We start from the raw sequence: 18,445 nt of genomic DNA on the forward strand, positions 1-18,445 counted from the left end.
AGGGGCAGGGGAGAGGGGGGAGGCGCAGCCTTGCCCCTTCCTCCAAGGAAGGGGTGCGGCTAAGAGGGGGGGAGGAGTCCATCCTCCCCAAGGCACCTCGGAGGTGCCTTCCCCCTTTAGGACTCTCCCCTTTTTCCTATATCTTGGCGCATGGGCCTCTAGGGGCTGGTGCCCTTGGCCCATGTAGGCCAAGGCGCACCCCCTACAGCCCATGTGGCCCCCCGGGGCAGGTGGCCCCACCCGGTGGGCCCCCGGGACCCTTCCGGTGGTCCCGGTACAATACCGATGACCCCGAAACTTGTCCCGATGGCCGAAACAGGACTTCCTATATATAAATCTTTACCTCCGGACCATTCCGGAACTCCTCGTGACGTCCGGGATCTCATCCGGGACTCCGAACAACATTCGGTAACCACATACAAACTTCCTTTATAACCCTAGCGTCATCGAACCTTAAGTGTGTAGACCCTACGGGTTCGAGAGACATGTAGACATGACCGAGATGTTCTCCGGTCAATAACCAACAGCGGGATCTGGATACCCATGTTGGCTCCCACATGTTCCACGATGATCTCATTGGATGAACCACGATGTCAAGGACTCAATCAATCCCGTATACAATTCCCTTTGTCTAGCGGTATGGTACTTGCCCGAGATTCGATCGTCGGTATACCGATACCTTGTTCAATCTCGTTACCGGCAAGTCTCTTTACTCGTTCCGTAACACATCATCCCGTGATCAACCCCTTGGTCACATTGTGCACATTATAATGATGTCCTACCGAGTGGGCCCAGAGATACCTCTCCGTTTACACGGAGTGACAAAATCCCAATCTCGATTCGTGCCAACCCAACAGACACTTTCAGAGATACCCGTAGTGTACCTTTATAGCCACCCAGTTACGTTGTGACGTTTGGCACACCCAAAGCACTCCTACGGTATCCGGGAGTTGCACAATCTCATGGTCTAAGGAAATGATACTTGACATTAGAAAAGCTTTAGCATACGAACTACATGATCTTGTGCTAGGCTTAGGATTGGGTCTTGTCCATCACATCATTCTCCTAATGATGTGATCCCGTTATCAACGACATCCAATGTCCATGGTCAGGAAACCGTAACCATCTATTGATTAACGAGCTAGTCAACTAGAGGCTTACTAGGGACATGGTGTTGTCTATGTATCCACACATGTATCTGAGTTTCCTATCAATACAATTCTAGCATGGATAATAAACGATTATCATGAACAAGGAAATATAATAATAATCAATTTATTATTGCCTCTAGGGCATATTTCCAACACCACGGGGCGATTACTACCATTATGTCGTGGGCTGAAGGTGTTATGTCATCGGCTGAATCGCCGGTTGGCGCGGTTTTTTCCGGTTTGTCACTTCCGGGGTCCTCTTCCCATAGTACGGATGGCTTGAAGAGCCGTTCCAGGAAGATATTTGGAGGGACAGCATCACGTTTCGCACCGATGCGTGCCAGTACGTCGGCCGCTTGGTTATTATCTCGGGCTATGTGATGGAATTCGAGTCCTTCAAACCGAGCTGATATTTTTAGGACAGCATTGCGATATGCTGCCATTTTCGGATCCTTGGCGTCAAAGTCTCCATTTATTTGGGATATTGCAAGGTTTGAATCCCCGCGCACCTGTAGGCGTTGAATGCCCATGGAGACTGCCATCCGGAGACCATGTAACAGGGCCTCGTATTCGGCTGCGTTGTTGGAGTCCGTGTACATTATTTGAAGTACATACTGGACTATGTCCCCGGTTGGGGACGTCAATACGACGCCAGCCCCTAGTCCGGCCAACATTTTAGAGCCGTCGAAATGCATAATCCAATTGGAGTATGCGCCGTACTCTTTAGGGAGTTCGGCCTCGGTCCATTCAGCGACAAAGTCAGCCAAAACTTGTGACTTTATAGCTCGCCGAGGTTTGTAAGTTATATCGAATGGTAAGAGCTCAATGGCCCATTTTGCAATCCTGCCCGTTGCGTCACGGTTATTTATGATGTCATTTAGTGGTACTTCGGAGACCACTGTTATCGAACACTCTTGAAAGTAGTGTCGGAGCTTCCGGGATGCCATGAACACCGCATACGCTATCTTCTGATAGTGTGGGTAACGGGACTTGCAGGGGGTTAACACAGTGGAAACATAATACACTGGTTTTTGGAGAGGGAATTTATGCCCTTCTGTCTCTCGTTCGACGATGAGTACCGCGCTTACAACTTGATGCGTTGCTGCGATGTATAACAACATTGGTTCGCCCAGATTGGGCGCAGCCAGGACCGGATTTTTGCCAGTATGGCCTTTATTTCTTCGAGTCCGGCAGTGGCAGCATCCGTCCACTCGAAGTATTCGGTGCGCCTGAGGAGGCGATAGAGAGGCAATGCCTTTTCTCCTAGACGGGAGATAAAGCGGCTTAAAGCTGCCACGCACCCTGTTAATTTTTGTATCTGCTTGAGGTCTTTTGGGATATCCAACTGTGACAGAGCTCGGATTTTTGCCGGGTTTGCTTCAATTCCTCTACCGGATACAATGAAGCCCAGCAGCTTTCCGGCTGGTACGCCGAAAACGCATTTTTCCGGATTCAGCTTGATGTCATATGCTCTGAGGTTGTCGAATGTGAGCCTCAAATCGTCTACTAGAGTTTCGACGTGTTTTGTTTTGACGACTACGTCGTCTACGTATGCTTCGACTGTTTTGCCGATCTGGGTAGCCAGACATGTTTGAATCATGTGCTGATATGTTGCGCCGGCATTTTTAAGTCCGAAGGGCATCGTGTTGAAGCAGAATGGTCCGTATGGAGTGATAAATGCCGTTGCGGCTTGGTCTGCTTCCGCCATCTTGATTTGATGGTAGCCAGAGTATGCGTCGAGGAAGCACAATGAATTGTGTCCTGCGGTAGCATCGATAATTTGATCGATGCGGGGGAGGGGGAAGGGGTCCTTTGGGCAAGCCTTATTAAGGTCTTTAAAATCGACGCATAGGCGCCAGGATTTGTCCTTCTTTGGTACCATTACCAGATTTGCTAGCCAATCCGGATGTTTGATATCTCTGATGAATCCGGCTTCCAATAGTTTGGCTAGCTCTTCTCCCATTGCCTGTCTTTTGGGTTCGGAAAATCGCTGAAGAGCCTGTTTGACTGGCTTAAATCCTTTTAGGATGTTTAGGCTGTGTTCTGCCAACCTGCGTGGGATTCCGGGCATATCCGAAGGATGCCAGGCGAAAATGTCCCAATTTTCCCGAAGGAATTCGCGCAATGCGACATCTACTTCGGGGTTCAATTGTGCCCCCCAATGGAGGCCGTCTTTGTTGGGTCCGTTGGATGGACCTGGAATTTGATTATTTCATCTGCTGGTTTGAAGGAGGTGGACTTGGATCTTTTATCGAGTATCACATCGTCCCTGTTCACCGTAGAGCGCAGCGCGGTGAGTTCTTCTGCCGCTAGGGCTTCGGATAGTGCCTCCAGGGCTAGTGCGGCTGTCTTGTTTTCGGCGCAGAGCGCTATGTCCGGATCACTAGCGAGAGTGATTATTCCGCCGGGCCCAGGCATTTTGAGCTTCATATACCTGTAATGGGGTACGGCTTGAAAAATTGTGAATGCCTCTCGTCCTAATATAGCGTGATATCCGCTGTTGAACGGGGCCACCTGGAACGTGACTTCTTCGGATCTGTAATTGTCCGGCGAGCCGAACACCACATCGAGTGTGATTTTTCCGGTGCAGCGCGCTTCCCGGCTAGGGATTATTCCTCTGAAGGTTGTGCTGCTTCGCTCAATACGGCTCCAGTCGATTTCCATTTTTTGAAGAGTTTCCTCGTAGATGAGGTTTAGTCCGCTGCCGCCATCCATGAGGACCTTTATAAGTCGAAAGCCGTCCACTATGGGACTAAGCACCAGTGCGGCTGGTGCTCGGGCTGTTCGGAATTTAGGTTCGTCGCTGGCATTGAAGGTGATGGCTGTGTCGCTCCATGGATTTGCTGTTGCTACTTGGTAGACTTCGGCGAGGCCGCAAATTGTTCGTTTTTGCATATTATTTGATGCGAAGGTCTCGAAGACTGTTGATACCGTACCGGTATTGTTGGAGTGGTTTTCCGGGGCTAGAAGCTCCTCGCCACTTTTGGCCACCTGACGTAGTATCCAACATGCTCGAAGGCTATGTGTTGGGACGGCTCCCTCTGTACTATGAAGCTTACAGGGTCCATTGAGCCATCCCTCCAGTACGGTTCCGTGCCCTTTATGGGGTTTGTGCTTTTTGGGTTTTGTATCTGGGGCCTGAGTGTGATGCACCCTTTTGTTGTGGACTGGGGTTGTATTCGGGGCCGGATTGTCCCAAAACTGGTTTTCGGTTTTCCGGAAACTCTCCATCGCACAGTACTTTCGTACTATGGACGCCAGATCAGTGAAGCATATAATTTTACGACGACCGATGGCGTTCAATATTCCCTTGTCCGTGCAATTATTGCAAAAGATTGAGATTGTGTTCTCCTCTCGGCAGTCCTTTATCCTGTCCATAACCAGGAGGAATCTGGCCCAGTAGTGATGCACTGTTTCGGCGGGCTCTTGCCGTATTAGAGATAGATCGCATATGTCTGGGCGGGTGGGTGGAATAAAATCCGGATCCCTACCCATCTTGAGGCTTAAAGGCCGAGGAGTTTCCGAATTCGGAAGCTTGGATTGCTGGACATGATCCAGCGGGTCCGGAACGATGCATGATTTTAAGTTCAATGCTCGATCGAAGTCCGTCCCTCCGCGGAAATCTGGCATGGAGGGTTCGAGAATCCGGACGTGACTAATCCAGAAATCTGGCATGGAGGGTTCGAGAATCCGGACGTGACAAGTCGCCGCATTGCTCCTCAACCACTGCGACGCGGTGGGTGGCCTGGGGAGAGTTAATCTCTCTCAGATCGGTTTTAAGCCCAATCTGATTGTAGTCTGTAGCAACTCCCAGGGCGGCGATGCGATCCAAGAGCTCGTTGACAGACGAGAGCTCTATTGGATCCAGCCGCTCGGCGAATTCCGAGCTGACGCGGAGATTGCTTTCGATGACTTGGGAAGTCATTGTCAAAGCCGTGGCCGGACAGGCGGTCATAAGAAAACCGCCTAGCCGGATAGTTTGGCCGGCGGCCAAGGCCCCTTTGGCGAAAATACCGTCTTTGAAGACGGGTGGAGGCATCCTTCCTATTGGTGACGACACAGAGGAACTCTCAATGAAAGCACCAATGTCGGTGTCAAAACCGGCGGATCTCGGGTAGGGGGTCCCGAACTGTGCGTCTAGGCGGATGGTAACAAGAGACAAGGGACACGATGTTTTACCCAGGTTCGGGCCCTCTCGATGGAGGTAAAACCCTACGTCCTGCTTGATTAATATTGATGATATGGGTAGTACAAGAGTGGATCTACCACGAGATCAAGGAGGCTAAACCCTAAAGCTAGCCTATGGTATGATTGTTGTAATGTATGTTGTGTCCTACGGACTAAAGCCCTCCGGTTTATATAGACACCGGAGAAGGCTAGGGTTACACAGAGTCGGTTACAATGGTAGGAGATCTACATATCCGTATCGCCAAGCTTGCCTTCCACGCCAAGGAAAGTCCCATCCGGACACGGGACGGAGTCTTCAATCTTGTATCTTCGTAGTCTTGGAGTCCGGCGGACGATGATAGTCCGGCTGTCCGGACACCCCCTAGTCCAGGACTCCCTCAACCGTTCTTACCTACGCATCAAAACCACAACGATAGTTCGTCAAGTTAGTGATGTTTAAACCTTCGCAAGGACCGGGCGTAGCCACACTCGGTTCAACTAAAGTTGGAGAAACAGACACCCGCTAGTCACATGTGTGCAAAGCACGGCGGTAAAACCAGTCTCGCGTAAGCGTACGCGTAATGTCCGTCCGGGCCGCTTCATCCAACAATACCGCTGAACCAAAGTATGACATGCTGGTAAGCAGTATGACTTGTATCGCCCACAACTCACTTGTGTTCTACTCGTGCATATAACATCTACGCATAAAATCAGGCTCGGATGCCACTGTTGGGGAACGTAGTAATTTCAAAAAAAAATCTTACGCACACGCAAGATCATGGTGATGCATAGCAACGAGAGGGGAGAGTGAGTCCACGTACCCTCGTAGACCGAAGGCGGAAGCGTTAGAACAACGCGGTTGATGTAGTCGTACGTCTTCACGGTCCGACCTCCGAGTTCTAGCACACGTTCAGCTCGATGACGTCCCTCGAACTCCGATCCAGCCGAGTGTCGAGGGAGAGTTCCGTCAGCACGACGGCGTGGTGACGGTCTTGATGTTCTACCGTCGCAGGGCTTCGCCTAAGCACCACTATAATATTATCGAGGAGGACTATGGTGGAGGGGGGCACCGCACACGGCTAAGAGATCAAGAGATCAATTGTTGTGTCTATGGGGTGCCCCCTCCCCCGTATATAAAAGAGTGGAGGAGGGGGCCGACCAAGGGGGGTGGCGCGCCCTAGGGGGGAGTCCAACCCCCACCGGGAGTAGGACTCCCCCTTTTCCTATTAGGAGAGGGAGAGGGAAGGAAGAGGAGGGAGGGAAGAAGGGAAGGGGGGGTCGCCCCCCTCCCAATTCGTATTGGGCTTGGGGGTGGGCCCTCCTTTGCTCCTTTTCCCTCCTTTCCACTAAGGCCCAATAAGGCCCATATACCTCCCAGGGGGTTCCGATAACCTCCCGAAGCTCCGGTATTGTCCCAATCTCACCCGGAACCTTTCCGGTGTCCAAATATAGTCGTCCAATATCGGCTTCATTGACATTATCGGCTTGAAGCCATCAAAGATAAGGCCACACCAAGACTTCATTGACATTATATAAAGGTTTTATAACAGCCTTTGAGATGCAATTTTATAAAGGTTTTATTTCATATAAATATATGGTAGCTGAAAACAGAAATTATATAATCATGATTTATATGACAAATGTGGTTGTACTGATCTGACGAATCTCAGTAATCTTTTCTATATACCGGTTGAGAAGTTAGGCATCACTTTTTTTTAACATGCTATATATTGTGAAATGGGAGAGTAGTTTCTAATGAAACTTATGCAAAATCTCGCTTTTTCAAGTGGAACCTAAACAGGGAATCCTATTTATTCAATATATATATAATACAGTGTTTCCAACACAGGCTTGTGATGTAACTCATCCTTACTATACATGTCTGGAGTTTGTGGGGGTAGTGAGGTGTTGTTGGTCGTCCATTCACCTCTTCCACCCCCAACTTCATAACCGCCGAACAAAAAATGAAGAACTCTAACAATACATTCCTTGAGAATCTGAGAGGCCTATGCCTGCTTCCAAGCAGATGGATAGATCCATGCCAAAAATATACAGCAATAAAGATCAGATATACTCCCTCCGTTCCGAAATAATTGTCTTTCTAGAGATTTCAACAAGTGACTACATACGGAGCAAAATGAGTGAATCTACACTTTAAAACATGTCTACATACATCCGTATGTTGTAGTCCATTTGAGATGGCTAGAAAGACAATTATTTTGGAACGGAGGGAGTATGATCCAGCATTTTTCAGACTGGCTATGCTTTGTCAGGCACTAAGCTAATTTAGCCCCATCGCTCAACTAAGATATTTAGCCGAGTTTAACCTCAATGTCGGGTTACGATTCGTCAGTCTGAATCTGAGTCCTCTATCTCCCACTGACGAGCATCTCTGGGTTCAGGATCCGCGCTGGATTCAGGTTGACCAAAGAGTGTCGTGCTAAGCTTCGGACGGCGACGTTTGTTGGTCTTGTCTTTAGGAGCTTCGTCCTGAAAGACATAATATACGGTCAGAATTCAGCCCAAACTTTGCAAAACGAGCGTAAACACTTTCTGAACTATATATAATACACAGTTAACTCTGAGTCAAAGCTTAACATCAAGCGCCATTGTGTTGATGTTTTATTAGAAGAATTGAACAGCAAACCATGACACTAAGCGCTGTGGGTGATTGTATAGCTGGCCTCCGTATTTCCTTCCATGCTACAAGTCAGGGAAAATGATATTGCAGTTTACGACTATTGCTCGTGAATGGTTCATGCTAATGTCAGGGAAAATGATATTGTAGTTTACGATTATTGCTCATGAATGGTTCATGCAATACTATATTGTCGTTTAGCTGTAATCAGCTTGAGCAACAAATGTGAAAGCTGAGCAGAGCGAATGCTTGTTTGGATCAGTAAAGAATGCAAGTGGATATTATTTGACTTGGTAAATCAAACAAGTACTTACCTTTGGAGTCTTCTGAGCTGATTGGATACTCTTGAACCATATTGTTCCCCATGAAATGCATGCAAGCATCAGCAAAGCTGGACCAATCCTTGGGTCAGTTAAGTAATCTCTGAAACTGAAGCCACTGTTCTGAACCCTCTCTTTTAAACTTTTCCCTGCCGAGCGGATACCTTTGGTACCGCTTAACCATTCCTTATTTGTTTCTTCGGGTACAAGATCTGGTACCTTTGAAGTCTAGATACAGAAAAAGGACAGCATAATGGATGAATAATTGTTCGACAAATATTGCAATTCAGACAAAATAATTTCTCTGAAAACATTATCATCTAATAGTTTAATAAAAAAAATATGTTTAACAATGTGACTGGTGCTCAACCAACAATCACTTATACATTTACCATTGGTGTTTATTGCAGAATTTTACTATTGTTGCCAACTAAATAAAGAGCAAGTTTGGTTTTCTCGGATTAGCCTTCGGATGATTCAGCAATCCATCCAGGCTTGGAAGAGTTTATCTTCACTGTTTCAACCTCACAGCCTGTAGGCTCACGTCAGCTGAAATTGAGAGGCCTCAGGAGTCAGGACAACTGACACTACTGCAGTACCCAATATCACCCTTAGGTTCCAGGATAACTGATGAGCACGGTCTCTATCAGTGGAGTCAGGGCATGGTTGTGGGTTGCGGCAAGGTGTGGGTTCAACGCCCGCGGTACTCACTCCTGCATGCGTTATCAAACAGTGGTATCTGTACCAAGCATGGCTCCAAAAGATGGTGTTGTAAGGCTATGGAACAGTGGCTGCTAGTGATCATCACACATCACATCACAAGGAGGCTGCCGGAGCTGCGTACACAATGTGTTTAATAATGCAAGATTTCTGGATCCTTCTCCGTTGGTTTAATGTGATTTGGTTATGTAAGTTGGGAATAATCATTTATGTAAATTCATGTTCCTGACCGCAATTCAACAAGAAGTAACATTAGATGTTTCTAAAAATGCCTGTGAATTACTTGGTATGAATATTGAGACATGCATAGTTAGAGAAGACTTGTGGTGGAGTGGAAGACGATGCAACAACACGGGCATAAATGGAGGAGAGAAGAAACATCACACGATGTCCAATTGCAAGGAGGAAGTTATCTGAAAGGGTGTGCTATAGTCGAAAGGGGCAGTGGTAGGTAGTCATTGTTTGACGCTGTTGGAAAAGCACATGTACACCATACTGAGACATGCACTGACAAAACCAAAAGTCATGAATGGAGGAGGAAGATTACACCTTGTACTCTTGCACGGTGAGGGTGGAGGAGACGTGCGGGGGAGAAACATATATGGGAGGGTGCACAATGGTCGATGGAAAGAGAAGGAGCAGAAGAAATACTGTAGTAAGGGTGGGGAAGAGACATCCATAGCAACACATGGGACACTTAGCTAGTGCATCAAAGTTTGCACCCCAATCTAACAGTTCATGTCTCCTGCGCCAAGTGAGTTAAGGCATCTTCGGTATTCCTGGTGCCAAGTCCACATTTAATTTTGTTCCATATTAGGGTTTTTCTATTTAAGGGGTTATGTTATGTCTTCAGAAAGTTGTGCTTAACTTCAGAAGACATGCTAGAGAAAGTTCAAAAGGGAACATGCTTTAAGAGACTTACAAAGTAAGGAATTTCTCTAGTATCTCCATCTTTGATAATCTGAGAGACCCACTTGTTTATCTGCCAAAATAAGCAATTAAAAATGGATTTTAAGCTGCATGACTTGACCATATATGTAAAATAATAAACCAGTGAATTACGCACCTCCAGAATTTCATCCGGGCCATTATACCTAGCCACTAGCTGGGAGGCATCAGGAGTGTCCTGTCCTTGGAGAGTCTCTATAAGATTATTCTTTTTGTCGGCTTTCAATGCCTCGTATGTTGCATTTCTTTGGAAACGGACAATGAATACTTCAGGCTTATCATTGTCATCTTCAAAACCTCTAGGACCACAGGCTCCATGGTAATCAGTGGCAAGGTAGAAGGCACAAATTTTCTGTAAAAAGGGTACTGTTATTCAAATTTACAAGCTTGTTTGATTGTTCAGAATTGAGGATGTCATGACTCAGCCATTTGCTGAAGCTAGGGCCTAAAAATTTCCAAATACTCTGATTCCAGTGATATACATCATCATTTCATTGCAGAACATCACCAACCATTGTAGAATTTCGAGAATATACAGTTAAATGGACATTATTCCACTAAGGCGGAAAATGCTCCTTTCAGGATTTGTAGCTAATAAGCACATGAAAGGATCGCTTAATTTCTAACAGAGATTAATCACTAACATAGGAGGGTATGTTGCATATGATAAAAGAACCAAAACATGGATAAACTTTGCATATACAGTGAGGGCACATTTCAGGGTTTTAATGAGGCATGCGCTACAAAATCATATTACTCGAGAGGCCCTCTTCAATCAGATCAAGCACTGTTCTACATACTAGAGGCTACGATTCTTATCCGTAAGCTGGTCATGTTGTAGTCTAATGTAATGCCATGGACCTGGAACCTGGATATGAGGTGGTGAGAGAACCCATGAAACACATATTTATCTGAACTGAAGCAGATAAATATGCCCATATCTCAACTAATTCAGGAAAGCAGAGCAAAAGTCATATCTAGTACTAGTAGGCAATAGCTAGTGTATCCTTTGAGATTTCCTTACACTCAAGTGACCATTGGCTACCCTTAAAATTTCAACGCATCTCCCGCAAATTCTAAATAACAAATCATGTTGCCCTATTTTTGAGATATGGAAAACTAACAGAAAAAACACTATTAATCATTTTATGTGAATAGAACATTTCAGACGAAAAAACAAGAGAGTTATTGCCAATACAGATTATTTTGGACCAATAAGGTAAACCATAACTGTGAAAACAAAGAGGAAGTGGTAGCTAAAGAAAGAACATGTGACCAGGTGGCATATGTGGTTAGCATCTCAAAACTTGATAAACAAATAAAAACAGAATATGTGGCCTTCTAGGGCATATCACCAAACGGCAAGTCCAGCACCACAAGCTTAAAAAATGTATATTAAAAATGAAAATGAAATTTGTGAAGCAGTCTACCTTCTGTAATTCTCCATCCAACCAAACAAAGGTCAGCCTGTCATCTTTTAAGGCAGCTGCAGCACTTGCTACCTCTACTAAATTTTCCAAATTCCCAGTAGCACTTTCACCAGCAGCACTGAGTAGTTGGTCCTGGGCCTTCCTCAAAATCTGAAGAAGTTTCAAGTTCCAAAAGCAATATAAGTTGGCAAACTTCTAACGAATGATCAAGTTGGTTCAGGAGGGATAACTCCACCAACTTGTTATTGCACCCATCTTATAGAAACTTACTTGTCTCTTTTTACTTAATTCTACACCAGGGCGACCTGCAGCTATTACACAATACCATATCATTATTTCTTTCCCAGCGCGTGAATGACCTCTAGCATCACAACCAAGATCCAAAGATGTGTCACTTCTTAGCTGCTGGAGTTCTAATCAAGAAAAGAATGAAATGAGTATTACTGAAAAAGCACACAGGTTCTCTTAGTAAAAATGGCAATCCGGTATACTGCTGATTCGCAGACAAATTTTAATAATACCTTGGTGCTTATGCTCCTCCATTATCTCTGTGAACTCGGACTTACTAAAAGTTCCTGAATTGGAGGTAAATAATCAGTTTGGTCCGACTTCACTGCATAAAATCAAAAGGATAGGATAGAAGCTTGCCATGGTATACAACAGGCTTGGCACCTGGCCCCTTCAAGAAAACAAGTGCAGGAGCCGATTCCACTCCTAATCTGCTTGAGCAGAGACAAGAAAGTACTGATAAACATGATTTCTTAAATGAAACACCAAAGTACTAATAGGCGTAGCCGATTCCACATGGAAATATGGTTTGCCGTACTTAGCAAAAGATGTGTTTTGCTTCACAAATTTTCTGGAAATCACATTTTTTACTGTTAGAAAGCTGCTATCTGCGATTTCAGCATGCAGTGTTCAGACTGCCCTAACTATCTTCAGAAAAACAGTGAAATTGCTCAAAAACGCAATGTCCGTGGCTTAGCTCTTCACCTGGTCGACTTCAATGTAACCCATGCACAACCAATTTCTTGGCCTAGTTAATCAAGCCAATTTCATGCATGACCAAGTTCGTGCATGTGCCCTAGTTAATCAAGCCAATTTCTTGGCTAATATATCATATTCCTTCTTCCAGACCAAACAAATATTGGCTAGTAGCCATATAGCTACCATAATTAATTTACTGAAACACAAAACTGCAGTTTGCATAGTTAGCTAGATATGGATGAGGTTTCACAATGCTTAAAAATATTCGAACAGCTTGTATCAACTGAAGAAATTCCAAATTTACTTATCAAAACATGCATTCAGTACAAACAATTATACCATTATATGAATACCAATGCAGGCACAAATAAGAAAGAACAACATATTGTACATAAAGAAGTAAAGAACGTACGAATTCCACCAGATCTGGGATTCCTCTTCTTTCCATAGGACAAATGCAAAAGATGCATAGCTCGAATACTCTTGGGCAGCTTGGCGAAGGAATGGAGCCGCACGCTCCCCAGTGCTTGAGAAAAAGATAGCCTTGACCTATGCCGCACACACAAAAGATGGCATGACTAGATTATAGCTATGGACTTATGATTGTATGCATGTGCTCCACGTGCATATTGAAAAGGGTGCAAGTAATAAGTAAGGCAGATAGCACAGATGCACGGGCATATGTATATGAAAACAAAAGCGGCAAATCTATTGTACCTTATGATGGCTACTCTTCCCAATGAACTGGGGTCCCTGAAATGATATAGGCTCTGCATTAGAGGCGCAGGTAAAAATCTATCTAACTAAAGTGCAATTCTAGAATAAAAACAGACAGCGCAGCAAAATATGAACAACAGGAATCATGCATACAGGAGTGTACTCATTGGCTATTGTACTTGTGGCGCCATAGGTTAGGATAATGCAACATAATAAATTAATGATGCCATAAGACTAGGACTTGCTGTTGCAGATAAACAAGTGAAGACGGAACGGAGTCCTGAATTCCACTAACTAGGAGGTCATACAACCTCAGCTCCAAACTAGTACCTAGATGTAAGCGTCGAGAACATTCAGTTAACTAGCATAATGACAAACCTATCTCAGGAGCCAAGAAGGCAATTTCATACTTGATCCGTCCCATATTAAGTGTCGCTGAAACAAATGTATCTAGACGTATTTCAGTGCTAGATACATCCGTTTGAGCGACACTTAATATGGGACGGAGGGAGTATATAACATTCATTAGGTCTGTACTCCATTAGCTAACACAAACTGTTTGCATGCTGTACTACTGATTACTGTGATTTCATATGATTCCTGAGAACATCCGCATAAATACGAACAAAAGAAACCAAAAAAAGAGACAGTCATAAACCTTACCAGTGTCTCCTTTGAATAGTACAAGATCCGAGGTAAACCAACAATTGATGATGCCACCCAGTTGACAACAGAATCCACAGTTAGCTCACCTGGGTACCTGGGTACAGGAAATGGTTATATTGAGGTCATATCTTTGGAATTGATTGAAATAGACATGTCGTAAACAATTAACAGGAATAGAAGAGTCACACTCTTATTATTTCTCTAATTAATACTCTGGCATCTGATTAGAACAGTTACCTCATATAACAGGATGGACTTCTGCAGTTAGCAGGATATGCAACAAGAGCTGGTATACCTGCATGGGACAATATATATAGGAGTTGTAAAGAACATTAAACAGGACAAAGTCTTTTTTTCTTCTAAAATATAATACAAAGGACATGTAATGTTCAAAATTCCAGCTACTAAATATTAATATCTGGGCAAAATTATAGGAAGTATTTTTGTTGAGTATCACCAAAGGACTAGCTATGGACAGGGGTGCGTGGAAGCTTGCTATCCATGTGCCAGAGCCATGAGTTGGTCGCGAGTTCTTATGGGTTTCACCTCTAGCCTACCCCAACTTGTTTGGGACTAAAGGCTTTGTTGTTGTTGTTGTTGTTGTTGTTGTTGTTGTTGTTGTTGTTGTTCATTCAGTAGAAAAAAGATCCCTCCATCCTTGGCACGAAATGATGAACCTACCAGTTGTCTTGAATACTCTTTGGCTTACACATTATTCCCAATAGCAAATCAAGTTTGTCATATTAAATTCGCACAAGACCACTTTACCAACTATGAACCTACTCATTCTGACAAAAATCCAGAACTAAGAACACCTAAAATAAACATTTCCATGTGCTGCACTTGCACTGATAATAGCTAAAGTGCTTACTTATTTTCATCTTATGATTGAAAATGGCATGCTATCTTTTTTTTTAACTGTAAATGGCATGTTATCTTGACATACCATTGCGGAAAAATGGCTGTTGAGAGAACCTTTTTTCTGCAAAATACCCCGCCAGTTGCACATCACCAAGTTCTACCATAGCAGTGTTGGCCACGCCATCCAGTCGAGTGTCTAGATCATGAAACAAATATTTTGTCAGAGACAAGAATGGAAAGTGAGGTATATTTAATCCACAAGAGAGTTCTCTATATAAACTTCAATTTTTTGCATTATGAGACAGAAGCTGTAGTTATGTTGAGTTGTCAACAATAGCATAATATTTGGGAGAATGGAAAATGCCATCAACTCAGCTGCCAACAGATCCACAAAATTGCCGCTCAAAGATAATGGTTACAACTTCAGTTTAAAATGCAATGCTAGAAAGTAGCAAACGCTCATTTCAGCAAAAATACTTCCATGAACAATGCTATAGATCCCAATTTTTACACCTCCATTTTTACCCATCATCCTTAAATATTACCAAATGCTATAAGAGGGATTGGAAACAGAAAAAACCAATGCAGCTCTGTTTCTCCACAGCTAATACTTTGACCATACTGATCTTTTCATGCAGTGTACAAATATGTTGTTAAAGAGTGCAATGCAAAAAATGGCAAGTGAGGCAACATGATAAACAGACCAATTTGCTTCCAGTACTCAAAAAATTGAGCGCAGCGAGGACTCCCCTTTGAATAAACCTGCACAGTAGGGAAAAAAATACAGCTGGTAGTCAGGATTTCTTTTTTGCCAACTTCCAACAAAAAGATGTTCTCAAGAATCATGCAAATATAACGTAAATACAGCACTGGAAAGTTAAATTGATGAAGTTACGGCCTTCTAACTTACCTGTATGAGCAACGGGTAATCTTCAGCAATAGCAGACATCAATGAGTCACGTGTGATTACATTGAAGGCATGACTGGTTGAATCTATGGAACGGAAATGGTGTTATGTCCAAGACATCAAAAGGAAAACATCATTTCTTATCAGAATTAGATGGCTAGAACTTACGAATTAAAGAATCTTTTAACAAAGGTAGATCTATTTTCAGGAAGTGTTCTTTTTGATATTGTTCTTTGACTCTCTCGAAGATATCCTACCATGATGAAAATTGCAAACTAAGGGTTAGATCAGAAAGGAAGAAAAGAAAAAGCCTTCCCGCAGAGACGCACGCATAGAGGGAGGGGAGGAGGGAGATCACCGTATGATGATCCAGACCAAAAAGATCATAGTCCCGCTTCCAAACTGGATTTGTCAACAGCTCATACGCATAACGGATCTGTATGAAACACCACAGAACTATAAAGTTGTTTATGCAATTCCATTAGTTGGAACTTTAAATAGAAACTACAGGGACCAAATAAGTAATGTACATGTTACTGAAGCAAACGTAATAAAGTGGAAGTAATGTACACAGAAAAGCAAATAGTGGAATTGCAGTTTAAGGTGCTTCGGTGCACTGTGGAAAGCTAATTCAGCCCCCATGCATACAACACATGAAACTTTGTATGAAATATTTTCGTATTGCACATGGAAATTACAAAGGCTAGTAATTAAGGATTCTGACTCTCACCTTTATAATATCAACAGTTGACCGGTCATTTGTTTCAGCAAGCCTAAAGTTGGCATCATGAAAAGGATCATTCATTTGTTGTAAATAATGAATTAAAAATACGAAAACAAAACATGGCAAAAGGCAAGAAGCATAATGGTAACCAACAAAAAAGAAAATCCAATTTCAAGTATGGAATCATGTGCAGGGCCTCATCAGAGTTATATTTCACCTATACTAAACTCCAAACTGTGACCTAAAAGTTGATATTCCATATCACGAGCTCGATGCCAATACACACTCTACCCTACAGGCAAAGCTTTGCAGCTAGTAATGGGTAACCAGCATCACTCCTAAAAAAAACAATATCTTAGTAACAGAACGGAGCAGGGAATTAAAAGCATAGTCAAGCACCGACAGTCAGCACCATCAATACACACAACAGATAAACTAGACTGTGTTTGCTACTAATAGAACTGTCAGATTTGTCACAGGAAACATCAAAAAATTACACCAACGCTACCAAATTGTTAAGCTCCAAACAGATGCCCGGCCCCATCAAGACCAGATAACAAGTCCACTGCCCGAACCAGAACTCATGGACTGCACTTGCGACTACAGTCAGACTCCATCCAACAAAGCACACAACAGAGTTGGAAGTGAGAAATTATCAGTGAAGTTGGATCAATCGCGCTCACCACTCCTTGGAGAGCACCTCGTAGGCCTCGACCACCTTCTCCACCGGCGCAAACCTCTGGATTCCGAGCGCTGCGACCAAACCAACCAATCAATCCAACAAATCTCAGAACGCGTGCGAGAGCGCGATGCAGGGGGGAGGGAGCGGGGGAGGGGGGCTCTGACCGTCGTAGTGGGAGGGCGGAAAGGATTTGGGCAGGACAAGGAGCTGGAAGAGGAAGCCGGCGGCGGCGAGGAGGATCGGCAGCCAGTAGCGGCGCAGCTCCTCCGGAATCGCCATTGGGGACAGCGCGGGCGGTAAAGGCGAGGGGGGATTATCAGGGGGTTTTGCACTTTTGCGCTTTGCGTGGCGACAAGGGCTTTGCTTTTTAATCTAAATATTTCTTTAATTAACATATACATTTCCAGACTTCTATAAGTTTTCCAATTAAACAGCTTTTAAAAAGTGGGTTTTGCATTTTGCATAGTTGTAATAGTTTGTTTTTTCAAAAGGATTCATCATAGACCATCTATGACGATTACTAAAAAACAAAAACAAATAGTGTGACACACCTACATTACTATCATGATGGGCGAAAGTGCAATCCGATGGTGCGAAAAAGGAATCTATTTCAAGTTGTATTGTCAAGAAAATACGTTTTAGCTTACACGTACAAAAAAGCCATTTTGCACAATAGCTTAAAATACCCATTTTAAGATTACACTCTCTGCTTCGTTCATCCGCTCGTGCCATAAACCACATGACAACCGCTTGGTTGTCATGTTGGATTATGCTTCACGGTGGTGGATGATAGAATTGACTAGGGGAGTTCTAGCTTGCAAATCGCTTGGCATCACCGCACGTCACTTCTTTGAACATAACTAGGCCACAATATCTAGCTATACAATCTTGAAGAGAACCCTATTTATATGTCATCACAAGCATCGACACTCATCCCTGCACAAGAGGTTGTGACCATCCTTTTAGCATCGCATTTGCTCTTATGAAATGTTCAAGTTTGTTGACCTCTATGATTCCGATCTTGAGTAAGCACTGTATAAGTCTATGTGGTATACGAATACGTATATGCCTATGTTGTACATACACTGCTGGAATCAGGGAATTTACCATGAGCCAGTTCTTTACCGTCGGCTTGCTGACATCAAAGAAGGTCTTTGTCGTCCGCTTACAAAAAACAGACGGCAAAAAACAGGTTGATGGCAAAGATACTATTTGCCATCAGCCAGTTCTTTGCCATCGGCTAGCAGACGCCGAAGAGCTGGGTGAGGTCCAGTGGATGACACTGCTGTAACGGCCCACCGACCCCACCTCTTTGCCGTCCGCTAGCGGACGGCAAACCATCTTTGCCGTCCGTTAGCCGACGACAAAGAGGTCAGAACCTAACGGCTAATAATGGCGCACCCTCGCCTCTCTCTCTTCTCTTTCTCTCTCCTCCCCCGGCCCAACTGCGCCGCGCCCCCATCTCCCTGCCCCTGACCCCCACCACGCCCCCACCGCCCCGCCCCCGGCCCCCACTGCGCCCCCGCC

At 44.3% G+C, this 18,445-nt stretch overlaps 1 protein-coding gene across 1 annotated transcript; it reads right to left on the bottom strand.

Annotated features, from left to right (window-relative positions):
- Positions 1 to 7,105: 7,105 nt before the first annotated feature.
- On the bottom strand, positions 7,106 to 17,251 carry LOC119362868. The gene is made up of 20 exons (XM_037628141.1): positions 17,083 to 17,251; positions 16,920 to 16,989; positions 16,243 to 16,285; positions 15,871 to 15,948; positions 15,681 to 15,765; positions 15,516 to 15,598; positions 15,310 to 15,367; positions 14,691 to 14,801; positions 13,982 to 14,039; positions 13,742 to 13,838; positions 13,079 to 13,114; positions 12,774 to 12,910; positions 12,023 to 12,093; positions 11,896 to 11,949; positions 11,645 to 11,787; positions 11,375 to 11,524; positions 10,063 to 10,296; positions 9,919 to 9,978; positions 8,271 to 8,504; positions 7,106 to 7,808 (listed from the first exon to the last, which is right to left on the bottom strand). The coding sequence occupies exons 1-20, from the start codon at positions 17,195 to 17,197 to the stop codon at positions 7,668 to 7,670; spliced, it is 2,058 nt and encodes a 685-aa protein (XP_037484038.1). The 5' UTR covers positions 17,198 to 17,251; the 3' UTR covers positions 7,106 to 7,667.
- Positions 17,252 to 18,445: the final 1,194 nt, after the last annotated feature.

Source organism: Triticum dicoccoides, chromosome 2B (assembly GCF_002162155.2).
Source record: "Triticum dicoccoides isolate Atlit2015 ecotype Zavitan chromosome 2B, WEW_v2.0, whole genome shotgun sequence".
NCBI lineage: Eukaryota > Viridiplantae > Streptophyta > Magnoliopsida > Poales > Poaceae > Triticum > Triticum dicoccoides.